The sequence below is a fragment of the Cyanistes caeruleus genome, chromosome 2, assembly GCF_971803275.1.
Source record: "Cyanistes caeruleus chromosome 2, bCyaCae1.hap1.1, whole genome shotgun sequence".
Classification (NCBI taxonomy): Eukaryota; Metazoa; Chordata; class Aves; order Passeriformes; family Paridae; genus Cyanistes; species Cyanistes caeruleus.
In genome coordinates, this window is record NC_141702.1 from 97,803,937 (window position 1) to 97,817,820 (window position 13,884).

Sequence of the window (13,884 nt, forward strand, 5' to 3'; positions counted from 1 at the left end):
TTAACATAGCAGAGCATTTTTATTTTTATTTATTCTAGTATGTTTTAAAGAACATTTTTCTCAACAAAAATGTGCCTGGTACTATTAACTGCAAGGAGAAAATCTTGCACAGTGCATTCCTTTTGTGATGTTGCTTCATAGAAGGAAGAGAGATCATAAACATCATTAACTCACAGCAAATGGTCACCTCTTCAAGTTAGCACAGGGACAGACAACCTGACAAGAAAGAGTAAAGCATAAGTTTATCAGTTTCCTCAACTGCATGGAATCAAAGCACTTGCTTTGCATTTAAAAAAATAAACAAAACCCCTCCCAAACCACAGCAAACAAATGCACAAAAATGTAAACCCCATGCAGGAGAACCAAACTACATTTCTTACAGAAGTTCAACAGCTTTAACTATCAATTAGGTGACCTCTGCTTTCTGCTGAACAGTCCTATGTAAAGTAGTTTAGGTAATCATGTGCAAAAGGGAAACAGGACATAGCTTGAAGCTAAAAGCACACTAGCTTACCAAAACAATTACAATATCTCTTTTCCCTTCTGTGGGAAACAACTGGTCCTAAACCCAAATTATTTGTAAAGAGATGCTACCATTTCAGCCATGTATACAAGATCTTCATTCACAGTCTGAGAATCTTCACTGACAATACTGAATGTCAACGCTCCGATTCAAAGACATACTGCCAGCTATTACCAAAATTTCCTTTAAAGAGGGTATGCAAAAATATACATGGTTAAATGATATCTGTAAACTGACTTTCTGAAATGACCTGTTGTCCTGAGTTGCCCATGTAACACAAGATTAAGTCAGCTACACTCAGGCTTTTCCCACAGCATGTCATCATAATCAACCAGACACAGAACTTCTTTACTCTTTGCTCACCAGATATTTAGATTAGATGAAGAGAAATGAAACAATGATACTGAAAGGGCTGAGTAGGAACACCAGCCCCTCCTGTCAAGAAAAAGAAAAAATAATTTATTTTTAAGGAAAAAAATATAATCATAGTGTCAGTAAAATTCATCTGTAGGAAGTCACTAAAACAAGTCTACAAATATGTAAAGGTGGAACTAAACTTTTCATAACACATCCATAGGAATAAGGTGGGTTTTTTTTAAAGATACCAAGCTTTACTCTTCAGAGTAAAAATCTTTAGAAGACCAAGAATAGGCTTCTTGCCAACACAGAATGGAGATTATGGCACTGGCTCCAAAATGAGTTCCTCTGTAGAACTGTCAGGATCAAAGTACTGGGAAAGATGGATGTTAGCACTAACCCATTATGCTCATTCCTGAACAAGCCTTCCTACAGTGCAACCAATAGTGTATTTCAAAATACTATTTTTAACAGGGTGTCAAGTCCTAACATTCCCCACTCCATTCAATGTATCAGTTGTACCACTGACACTGTACAACACAGTCTGAGTCTCAAATTTTGGCAAAGGTTTCAGAAGAGCAAGGTATGATACCTGGTGACAGGTATTTAAGTAGGAAAAAGTGTCTAAAACTGCTGAAGTTCTTAGACTTCTCAAAGGAACTGTAACATGGCTTTCTCTATCTCCTAAGAGTAAGTTAGCAACTGTCCTGATGCAGAAGTCCATTTAGATCTGGAAAGCAGGTAACTCTTTAAAACTTTTATACCTAGAACTGGAAGATAGCACCACAAAAAGAAGGAAAACAAAAAAAAATCTCGGTTGGGGGATATTAACAGTAGAAAGGCAGTTAGCAAATGCTTTGCTGTTTCATTTTAATGGCCAGCTATAGAACAAATTTTTACTAATTTCTGCCTTAAAACATTAAGACTAGAATTCAAAAATACAAATAAGTGTTAGCTTGAGACTGAAGATCTCATTTGCTAGAGCTGTAGAAAATCCACCATCTTCCACTGGTTCCACTAAAATGTGAAGTCTTTGGAAAACTCAAGAATGTTGAATGAAACACAGCAACAACCATAAAAGAACTGATAAATCTCACCCTGTCCACCCTAAGCCTCCCACCTACCACCCAGCAGGCCTAGTTGTGTTTAATAAAAAAGAAACACAGTACTTGACAGATGACACCTATATATTTTCCTGCAAAGGCGTGAACAGACTCCAAGCAGTGTAATTTATCTGAAATTACCTTAATCCCAGGCATGCTTTTTTTAATGTGTTTATGACCACAAAGACCTTACTTTTCTTTATGGAACAATTATAAACCTTCACATTAAAGTACAAGCTTCTGGGCTGGATATTGCCAAAAGGTTTCCATGATCATCCTATTTTCTTTGGGTTTCACACAACACACATGATCTATGTATAATTTTTCTGGAGAAGCATCACAAATCTGTTGACCTGCTTCTAAAAATATTTAAAGACACAGATTTTAAATGGTGTAAAACAACAGTCCCAAGACAGGAAACTGTCAAAATACGCTTTCCAAAAAAACCTGAAAGCATGAAACTGTCACCATAAGATAAAAAGGCCAAACATGTGATCTGCAATACTTTGCCTGACCAAGAATTTAATGAGTTAGAAATTTCATAGGTGAGATGGGCATAACATACAAGAGGTGCCGAAGAGCATCCAAGGAGCAACAAAGCTGGTGAAGGGTCTGGAGCATGAATTTTATGAGGAGCAGCAGAGTTGACTGGGGTTGTTTAGCCTGGAAATAAGGCGGCTGAAGGGAATATTCATGGATATCTACAACTGCCTGAAAAGAGGCTGTAGTGAGGTGGGGATTGGTCTCTTCTCACACGTAATAATAGACAGGATGACAAGAAACAGCCTCAAGTTGCACTAGGAAGGTTTAGATTGGATATTTGGAAAACTTTCTTCACAGAAAGAGTTGTCAAGCATTGGAACAGGCTGCCCAGGGAAGCAGTGGAGTCACCATCCCTGGCGGTATTTCGAAGAAGCATGGATGTGGCATTTAGGGATGTGGTTTACTGATGGACTTGGCAGTGCCAGGTTAATGGCTGGACTCAATGCTAGAGGTCATTTCCATCCTAACTGATTCTATAGTAATGTAGGCATGCTAAAACCTAGTTTTAAGAATTTAGTTTCCTCTGAATAAACAGTCTGTACTTTCCCCTAATTCATCACTCAACAGTTAATACTGTCATTAACCCTCACATGTAATAATACGCAGGAGTCCACAGACCACAAAGAGTCTGGTTTTAAGCAATAAATTCCAAGAACCCACACTAACAAAAATTGCAAGAGGCCTCAAACCCTGTGTGAAGCATCCTCAGAAGCCATGTAGGTTTTAAGATGAGTTAATTCATGGATAGGGAAAGTTGTTTCATTTGCACTTCCGTTTCTACTTTTTAGCAATTTCACTAAAAGCGAAGAAGCATCTGCTTCACCTTCCTTGTCTGTAACTTGTACATTCTTTAATTCTCTACATTCTCTGCTGCAATCCTTTGTACTCCAAGGATCCCTGCCCTCCTGCCCAAACACAAACCTTTCCCCTGAAACGATGACTTGGAAAATACATTTTAAGAAGGCATAATCTCAAAGAATGAAAAATGATAGGCTCATAAAGAGAATCTTTAGACTGGCCCAATTCTGAATGCATTGGTTACTTTACTGCCCTCTAGGGATTATGTTCAGAAACAAAAATTACAAATAAGGAAGGATATACAGAAGAAAGGAGACAACATAAAGCAAGGAGGAGTTGTGGATGCCCTATCCCTGGAAGTGTCCAAGGCCAGGTTGGATGGGGCTCTGAGAAACCTGAGCTAGTGAATGGCATTTTTGCCCTTGGCAAGGCTTTGGAACCAGATTATCTTTAAGGTCCCTTCCAACCCTACCCATGCTTATATTCTATAAGCTAATATTAATCTAACTCCTTATGCATAGTTTCTATAACAAACGCAGGACTAATCTCACAAACAACTATTTGATTATCATATCACATCTAATTCAGAAGCACACATATACTGAATGTGACAGAGGAACTGTGGAGAGAAGGATAAAATACAAACAAACAAAAAGATTGAAACTGAAGACAAGAGAAGGATAAGACAAGAGTCCAAGAGAAGAAATAGTCCAAAGCAAGCAAACTTCCAGACTGCATGAGGAAAAAAAAAAATCATTGCATGCATCTGCTAATATCTACGTGCTTGACTAAGTGAACCTATGCCCTTTTATTGTAACTTCAGAAATGCAGTTTCATCAGCAGCCGTGCAAGTAACAGAAACAGAAAAGGTCAAGTTCTTCAGACAATTCTTCTGCAAACCATGCTACAAGGAATCTTTCTTCCTTTCAGGTGGCTACTTCCATGACACCTGTAAGAACTTAGCCTTCCTGAAAGCTGTAACAGCTAAAACTTCCAGTAGCTTTTATCAGTAGTTAAGAACGGTCAGACAAGTGCAGACATTGTGGTGCATGTGTGCCCAAATTTCACATCCACAGAAAATAAAGATAAAAAGCCTCAAATAGATGGCCTTAGGAGAACTAAAACAAATCCCAATTTCCTGCAATTTTTCGTAATGATTTTGTGCCTTAAAAGGACAAACATTGGTTCAAGATTTTCCTGTGGCATTTCAGTGGCTTCTTATTATGAGTTTTTAACTGTACATTAAACATATTAATTAAGTAATTACACATTAATTTAATTAAATGTACATTTTAAAATGTACATTAAACTGTGGGACTGCAAATCCTCGATTGCTGAGGCACTTGAAGTCAACTACTGTTGCTCCTACCTTCTCCTTGCTAATCATTCTCTCCAGCTTTTGAAAAACAGCAAGCATAAAGGAGTCACAGCTTGTTTACTCCCATTTGTGACAGTCATCTCCCAAAAACTGTCACAAAAATAGTTCTTCAAAGACCACAAAATTCCCAAACCAGGAAAAGTCTTGACAATATTTTCCTGACATATTCTACGAAGCACACATACCCCAAAGATTTTTCAGAAGTATATAATTTGACCATAATGGGCTGCTTTCAAAGCAAGTATCAAGAAACAGCAAACACGACTAACTACATTACATTACAATCCTACTATAAGGCACTATGAACACTTAGTATCCTTAAGTATGGACACAAGTAATCATCTCCCCTTTATCTCGCTGTAAGAAAGCAGGTGCACTGTTCCTGCTAGTGCTCTTCAATCGAGCAATCAATCAATCAGCTTGGGGTAGACAGTCACCAGGGCAGAGTTTGGGAAGAACTGACATTCTTGGGATGGGGATTGGAATTGGGAAGATATGACAAAGGGTAATGGATCGTGTCAAACACTCTTAGTTGGAATATGAGACTTTGTTTGATATACAGAAATTTAGGTTTATACTCCCCCCCCCCAACATCTGGAAATCAGACTGACAAATTATCACTGCATCATTAAGAATACCTATAAACACATATTAAAACGCAGCCACAAGAATATTAAATGCATTTGCATAGAACAAACCGGACGAACAATGCATCTCCAGATTAAGTAGCAAGACTGTTGTCACATTGTAACTCAGCCTCGGTCCGGAGCCCGTCTCGGCCTTTTTTTACCTCAAAAAACCTGAATATTTAAGATAAACTAGATAGTAACACCGCAGCATTTAGTAACGCTCCGGAATTGCACTGAACAGGTAAATAAATCGATAACTTCTTGAATTTTGAAAGAAAAACCCGCATGGGTTCACACATGGTGTGATTTCAGCGATGTGACAGCACCGGCTTTCCCCGCCGGGGCCCGGCCCGCGCCTCCTGTCCCCGCTCGGCCCCGGCTCCTCCCGCCCCTCACCGCGGCACCACCGGCGGCGACGACACCTGCCCGCCGGGATCCCTGCGCCGCCGCCGGGAAATAGTCCCCTCTCTGCTCAGGGCCCGCCAGCCGGGAGAGCCCCGCGGCACGGCCGCGGTCCGGCATCGGGAGAAATCCCTCCTTCCTTCCTTCCTTCGGCCGCGCCGCCGGCGCTCCAGCACCATCCCCGCCCCTCGGCGAGATCCGGCCGGGCCGGCGCGGAGGGATTCCCGGCGCCGGGGGAAGGGGGGGCGCGGCGGGCGGGGGGAGGAGGTGCCCGAGGGGGGGGCGGGGAGGGGGCAACATGGCGGCTCCGTATTAACTTCCCCCCCCTCGGCCGGCAGCGCTGCCGCCGCTCTCCCCCGCTCCCAGCCCTGGCATGCCAGGCATGATGGAGAAGGGCGCGGAGCTCTTGGGGAGTAAGAGCCGGGCAGCCCCCAACGGCGCCAAGAGCAGCAGCCCCTCCAACGGGCACTACTCGGAGCCGGAGAGCGGCGGCGGCGACAGTGGCGACGAGCACGGTGCGAGCCTGGGGCCGCCCCGCCAGCGGCGGCAGGGGGGTGGCGGAGGCGGCGGGAGGGGCGGCGAGCCAAGCCGAGCCGCCTCCCCCTTCCCGGTGCCGGGGCTCCGCCGCTCCGTCCGTGCTGCGGCCGAGCCGCGGCCGCGCGTGTGCGGGGCGGAGGGCCGGGAGCGCGCGGCGCGGCCCCGCGGCTGCCCCCGCGGTACTTAACGATGGGGAGGGAGTGTCTCCCGGGAGCCGCCGCCGTCCCCATTGTTCCGCTGGAATAAACTCCCCCTTCCGCCTCCTCCTGCCCCCTCCTCGGCGGTCGTCGGGGCTTAATCCGCGGCGGCGGCGGTGGGCGGGGGGGTGGCGGGGGGAGGAGGTGGCTTATTCCGCACGGCCGCGGCGGGGGCTCCGCCAGCCCGCCCGCCCGCCGCACGGCGGGAGCCTGGGACGGCGCCCGGGGACGCTCCAGCCCTTAATTTCTCTTCCCCCCCCCACTTTGCCTTGCAGATGTAGGAATGAGGGTCGGAGCGGAATACCAGGCGCGCATTCCTGACTTCGAGCCCGGTAAATCGCTTTTCGGCTGTAACCTGACATCTCCAGAGGCGGGAGGGGTGGGCTCGCTGCCGGGGCGGGCTCGCCCGGCGCTCTCCGGCGGCGGCGGCCGCGGGGCTGTATTTATGGTGCTTTTGAGCCTTTGTGTCGGCGATCCGGTGCCGGCGGCGGGAGGCTTGGCCGGGGCAGCATCTGCGCTCCGGGGGCGGGGGGCGTCGCGGTGGGGGATTCTCACTTCATTATCGGCCGCATTATGGGTATCCGGCGGGAGGCGGTGAAACAGAAAAAGCTTTATTATATATATATTTTTTTTTCCTCCGTGTTCTTAAACCGATAACCATAAAAAATATTTGACGAGGGGTGATGGATGCCGGGCAAGGGTGGGAAGTGATGCGCCCTGCCGGAAGCGGAGCAGACCTGGCTGCGTGCTGGAGGCGCTGGGTGGAAGATGCGCTCGGTGGGAAACTCCTGCTCCTGGTTTTGTGTGCTGTAGTAGCCTCGCTGGCCCCGCCGTGGCAGGCTGAGCTGCTCTCCTCCGCCTTCCTCGCCCCCCCAGCCCCGCCCCGAGGAATATGGGTACGCTCGCATAGCCTGGTACTCAGCTTTAGCAAGTTAATTGCTAGAATGCTGCCGTGCCTTACTACACAGAGCAGGGAGACCACAGGAGCGTTCAGCAGCTCTGCTGTAGTGGTCAGATGAAGCCTGTCTACTTTCCTGCTCTCCAGGCAGTAGCAGATGATTTCTTACCGGAAGAGGATTGCTCTCACGGTGCCTCCCGAGGCTGGAGCGAGCCCCTCTGGATGGGCTCAAGTCCCCACCGGCCAAAGAAAACGCTGGGGGAAGGAAAGCGCGAGGGTGGGATTAAATGGATGCGTGATCTTGCCTTAAGAGAATGCCTTTCCCCTAGGAAAGAGCACGCAGTCTAGGTCTCTTTGTTAATAAGGCTAATTGTCTTCGCCTTTTATTTTTACATTGCCTACATAAAAATTATACACAGATAAAAATGATGGTTTCTAACCTGCAGCCTGGGTTTGCTTTTCCTACAGGCCACTTGAAGTAGAAAAACACCTAGTATTTGTTTTTCTTTTGATTAAAAGTACTCTTCAGCCCTTGTAGGACAATTGAGGTTCTGTGGTTTTAATTTTGTAAACTGTATATGCAATAGTACCATTACATTAGTAACTACAGAACTAATTTTATGCTCTCATATAACAAGGCTTTTTAGAGCTTGTGTTTCTGGGGGATGGTATTCGATTAATGCCTCTTTCCCCAATAATTGGGATTAAAATATACTCACCCTATCAGTTTCCTTAATAATAGAAATGTTTCTTTAATAACTCCTGAGTTAGAGGCTTAATGTTTTATTATGAGGTATTATCCTTCTTGGTGTGTGTATTTTGCTTATTAGGGCGAGAAGGTCCTGATTTTTTTTGAACACCTAAGTCTTACAAGATAAATTAAAAAGTCCATCAAGTTAAAAGTATGGCACTTACCAAGTTAACAGATTGGTTATCTGAAGAGATACCAGCAAGATCTCATTCTTTCATCTCTTTGTTTTTCTGGTTGAGGTTTGTTTATTTTTTCTGATGAGTTTTGAGGCATAATTTCTTAGAGACAAGTGACAAGAGACAAAAATCCTTGCTCTTACAGCTACATTTTGTTTACTTTTTTGTAGCAAGGTAATAATCTCCTTTTTAGTTCAAGGTTGCATATATGGATATGGCACTATATTTGATTATCTTTAATTATGTTTCTTCTTGGAATTGTTCTAATGCTCTTTTTTGAGGGCTTATCAGATACTTTAGAGTGTGTGTTTATTCACAGTACTCTTGAGTGCTATTTTTTAAGCCCCTTGAAATAAATAGGTGGGAGAAGAGAATCAATGATGGATGAAAGTAGGCATAACTTTAAGACACAAAGTCAGCCCTGATAAACCCACAGAATACTGAGTGGAATAATACCAGTCCTTGGGTTTCACTTAGCCTGACTTGAAAAATAGCCATAAGCAATGCTCTACAACAATACACTGAGGAACAAAATATTCATGATTAATGTGATGGCAGTAAACATTTTTTTTTGTAAACTTAGTTTATGTATAAAACAAGATTATTTTTTTAAAGAAAAAGTGCAACTGTTTCTAAGTGGGTTGTGGTTGGAAGCAACAATTATGAAAAGTTAATTTAAATATACTCTCTTACCCCTCTCCACACCGTATTCTTTTTACAAGCAAACTTTTAGATAGAGCTTAAGGGAAGTAGTGTTTTTAATTGTCACCAAATATTACAGCGATGAGAGTGATTTTGTCACTGTAAGAAACAATTTTACTAAGGAAACTTGGGATTTTTACTTTATCTAATTTACTGAGTTAACATACCATCTCTTGCACTCCAAATTTTTGTCTCCTCCTCCTGGTTTTCCTATAGTATTATATATTTTTGGTGAAAATTTTTCTGCTTGTACTTTCTGGCCCACCTAGAAATCCAGCAGGATACAAAACTGATATCCTTATATTGTGGGTTGTTTACATTCTTTTGAAAATCATGGTACAGAATGCACCATCCTGTCATGTTGTCCACAGATAACTGCTAGAGAAGTTTTATTCTATTCAGATTTAGACTTCACAATGGTTTTACTATGAATTTTTCTTTCTTAATGCTGAAATACTTAATTTTCCATTTACCCTCTCTTCAGGGATGGAGTTGGGGCTATCAAGAAGAATATTTTATACCATTTAAGGTCACTTAGGAACTCCTTTCTCTGTATGTTTTTAACTTTTCTCTCTTCAGTCTTCTAATAGGAAAAGAGGCTCTGTAAAATTGAAATTGTTAAATGGTGTGGGAAGGCTTAGTCTTAAGCAGAGGAAGGTACATTTTGTGCTGGAAACCAACATACTTTTATATTGCCACGCTGCCCCACAGTGTCCTCGCTGTGCCTTGTATGCACCTGGATGATCACTTCATTTTCAGTACCTGGGATCCTGTATAGAGCTGTACCAGCCATGTGTACCTAACTTCCAACGTGAAGCTGCAATTTAGAGAGGGTCAGTTTGCTGCTGTGATTTCCCTGTTCTGGAAGTGGTGCAGAGTGCCTGTTGGTCATCTTCAGCTGGCTGCATTTCCTGACTGCTACTGGCAGAGGGGTGCAGCAGCTGAAGTACTGAAACCTCTTCCTCAGTGGCTTTGAGGTGTATTTTGGGGAGAGGGAGACTTGTTATTCTTCAGATGTAGCTCTTGGTCCTTCTCTTCCTTACTGGCTTACAACTCTTCTAACACACTGGTTATCGTGTTGCAGGGTATTTCCAGCCCCCCCTCCCTTGTATGCCTTGAGGTGTAACACAGCCACTCTGGAGGTTAGGGCTGTTTGCTTGAGTGCTTGGGGTACAAAGGACAGGCAGCAAGTTCTCAGGAAGGTAGGTCATGGTCCTGCATATGGGGATGGAGGGATCCCTGTTCTACAGCTAGGGACATCCCATGCTGAGGACAAGGTGCCTTCCTTCCTTCAGGCTACCTGTATGCACCTCATTATTCCTTTGTCATCCTGGCTTTTCTTTTGGTAGTGTGAAGGTGTCACCTGAATGGAAGCAGATGTCTGATTCCTGTTGGGGACACAGCACTGCTTTGAAAAGGGAGGTTCTGATGGTTGTTGCTTGTTTATCGTGTGAGGGTGGCACCTCAGTAGGGTAGTGTGACCACATACATGGTCTCCTGCAGGCACAAGAACTCTGAAACTAATTTTTTTTTTTTCACTTTAGTATTTGAGTATTCACTACCTGATAACATCCATGATATCCAATTGTCTGCAGGTATCTTAAGTTTAGACATTTTTCCTCATAACCTGAGATTCTAATATATTCTCTGGTGATCCTTCTTTCTCCTCATCTTTAATTAGAATGAAGTGCAGGATAGTGGTCATTTACTTGTGATAAAAACACAGTGTACAAGACAAATGTTGTGCCTGCAACATGCCTTGCTCTTCATGAAGTATTGCATTCCTAATGACTAAAAATGTCATGCTTTTTGGTGCTAAAGTGGAATGTTACATTAAGGAGTTTGTTCTTGTATACCAAAAACCTTTCCGAGTTTAGTAGCTCTTATGCCTTGGAACGGGTGCTTTATGAGTATATGTACATTCTTAACCTGTTATGGAGTTTATGCTGCATTGAGGTTATCTGCCTTTCACATCTCATTTTGGAGAGGTACAGGAATTTTTAGGTTTTCTAATTAACTGTTTTCAAGTTCACAGTTGTGATGGATCAAGATTGCAGAGATGATAGCAAATACAAAACGCTGCCAAACTGAAGAGGGAAGAGCAACAAAACATTGTACATAAAGGGAAAGCACTATACTGTTCTTTTTTTCCAAAGCATTGTATTTGGTTTTTTTGTTTGTTTCAAACAAGATTTAGAGCCTAAGTATAAAGTGTGTAAGCTTAAAATGGATTGAAAAGTTACTTGTTTCACTGAACAAAAAAAGCTTTTCTTCTCCAAGAAGGATGCAAAGAAAGTTCCTCTGAGGGTGATTACTCAGGGAATTCATACTGACATTAGATATAAATCCAATTGTTGAGCAATTTCTTAGCTAGAGAAACTTGAAAACAAATAGATTGTAAGGGGCCTTATGTTTTAGACTACATTTGTGAAATAGTAATGGAAAGTGACTGAATTAATGCTTTTACAGTATCGGGGAGTTTTCTTTTACAGCATGTTTTAAAAAATCATATGCTCTGATTTAATGCTTCAGTGTTTACATCGGTATTACTCTGTCCTGATGGGTTGGATAATTTGTACTGCTTCCCTTGCTACATTGAAGTGGAGATAAACTAAAACCAGAAGTTACTTATACATCTAACTGCTGTGCAATTTGCTTGGCTATGAATACTAAAATTACAAAATTAGAAAAATCTAGAGAGAGATGAACAGAATGGTTTCTGGCATAGCTGTTAGTACAATTTCTTGCTGAAAGGGATCAGTGGTAGTGACTGAATTCTAGCTCTTATCTATTTTTGTTTGTTTGTTTGAAGAAAGCCTAACTGACCACAGTAGGTCCTAGTAGTCCTATGATAGTGATAAATGTTAGAGTACTAATGGACAATCAAACTTCAGGAGAACAAAGTTGCATCCTTACCAACTTTATAGGGGGTGGATTTAGATATGAGAAAGCAATTCCTTGCTATGGGGTGGTGAGGCACTGGCACAGGCTGCCCAGAGAAGCTGTGGATGCCCCATCCCTGGAAGTGTTCAAAGCCAGGCTGGATGGAGCTCTGAGCAACCTGGTCTAGTGGAATGTGTCCCTGCACATGGCAAGGGGGTTAGATACTAACTACTAGTTAGGATAGTACTACCAAACTAGATAGGATTCCTTCCAACTTAAGAAGTGCGCTTAAGTGATTTAATTGTGGTAACCAGGATACTGTCTAATATTTAGTTGAACATCCTAAGAATAGTGCTCAGATTCAGTCTTTTGATGTCTTAAGGAAATAATTTTGAATAAATTTTTTTTTTTTTCCCCTCTCCTTAGTAGCTGGACTTCTTGCTGTGGTTGGCTTTTGCTAACTGTCACATAGTTGTTCTCTAGATCATAATTATTAAATAAATACTGAGAGTTACGTGTTTTCTTACAGGTGCCACAAAATACACTGATAAAGATAATGGAGGAATGCTTGTATGGTCTCCATATCATAATATTCCCGATGCCAAGTGTAAGTCCTTGCCTGCTTAGGAATTTGTGTGCTTAAGTAAACTAAATGTTTCTGGTGTGCCTGTTTGCTCTTTATTTTATGCACAGTGAAACTGCAAATAATTAAACACAAAGCTTCTCTTTTTCTTTATTTAGAGAACTCCAGGTAAAGGAAAGATGACCTTCTCTTATATTAGTAAAGTCTTTGTTTCAAGTCATACTGCCTATTCTGTATTATCATCATCATTGCTTGTGTAACCTTTTGTTATTAATTAAAGAATAAAATATCTGAACACGAGGAACTTACTGCTTTAAATTTCTAGGAGAAGGAGTTGCAGTGGATGAATTTAGAAAATATTTGTTGAGGCCTACTTCAAGGGAAAATTATTACTGCTGTCACAGAAGGAGAAAGCAAACATTTTTTCCCTTTAGAAGTGACCTGAGATACGGGAGTAATCTGACAAAATGTGATCAATTATCTGTTTAATCTAGTTTAATCCTGTGCTAGAAGTTCCCAACTATAATAGGGGAGTAAACTTTGAGGATGCAGCCTTGAGAACCTCATCCCCTGGACAGTTTCTATCTAATACCAGTAGTTAGAGATTTGTGTCCCTCTACATTTGAGGGAATGGCACCTTCAGCTACTGCAGAACAGTTAGAAATAAAATACAACTGTGATTATTAAACACCTTTTTCATTCCTTTGAAGTATAATTAGCTATTTGCTGCAACAGTGCATGGCAGGGATATCCATTGTCCATTTGAATAAGGTGGATATGATTATTTCCTTTTCTTGATCATACTTCCTTTCAACTATTTAGTTGCCACCTAATTTTGAGCTCTAGAAGGTGAATAGGAAGAGGTTTTCATTTAAAAATAAGACAATTTCAAAATTAGGAAAAGTGTTTAACTCTAAGCTGGTTCTATTCTTGCTAAATATGATTTTTAAAATGTTATTCCTTAATTTCATTATCTAATTGAGTTTTCATGCTTTCTGTTGAAAACTGACTTTGTGTCATAGTTAAAATCCCTGTTGGTCAGTGAAAGCTATAGTAATCTTGAGAATATGCATAATCATTGATGTAGGATCTCCTTGCTTTAGTTTTCAACATGTTTGGGAATAAGAGCAGTAGACGTAGTTCAATTTAAAACTAACCCGGGAAGGGATTCCAAAAAGGCATAGCCTTTTAATAACCAGCTAGTTTCTGCTTTAAATAAATAAATTATGAGTATCTGTGGTTTTGTTGTAGTAAAAATGTGAAAGAAAGCAGAATTAGCTTGTGTAAAAAGCTTATAAAATTAAACGTTCACTAATGGTTAGTGGGTTTATTTATTATTAATAAAGCTGTGAGTATATTTAACATTTTGGGGGACCTGGGCCTATGCAGTGTGTTAAAGCATGGAGAGACTCTTTTCCCATGTT

The 13,884-nt window shown here is 42.0% G+C and overlaps 1 protein-coding gene and 1 long non-coding RNA gene across 17 annotated transcripts in view; one reads left to right on the top strand and one right to left on the bottom strand.

The window, feature by feature from the left end:
* On the bottom strand, nt 1–6,521 carry LOC111926164 (uncharacterized). Of its 6 annotated transcripts, none has more exons than XR_015283682.1 (3): nt 6,459–6,521; nt 887–958; nt 1–216 (listed from the first exon to the last, which is right to left on the bottom strand). It is a non-coding gene; the product is annotated as an uncharacterized LOC111926164 (long non-coding RNA). The 6 variants fall into 6 exon arrangements; XR_002862727.2 differs by lacking the exon at nt 6,459–6,521 and adding an exon at nt 5,728–5,926; XR_015283683.1 differs by lacking the exon at nt 6,459–6,521 and adding an exon at nt 5,754–5,870.
* Nucleotides 5,997–13,884, top strand: part of RCOR3 (REST corepressor 3) — a 26,434-nt gene continuing 18,546 nt past the window's right edge. For 3 of the 11 annotated variants that reach the window (XM_086878528.1, XM_086878529.1, XM_086878538.1), the window contains exons 1-3: nt 6,021–6,248; nt 6,743–6,799; nt 12,407–12,484. In XM_086878528.1, coding sequence (XP_086734654.1) covers nt 6,107–6,248; nt 6,743–6,799; nt 12,407–12,484 — 277 coding nt within the window. In that variant the 5' untranslated portion in view covers nt 6,021–6,106. Of the gene's footprint in view, nt 6,249–6,311; nt 6,584–6,742; nt 6,800–6,988; nt 7,364–12,406; nt 12,485–13,884 lie in introns of those variants that run through there. The other 8 variants (XM_086878536.1, XM_086878532.1, XM_086878534.1 and 5 more) reach the window with 8 other exon arrangements.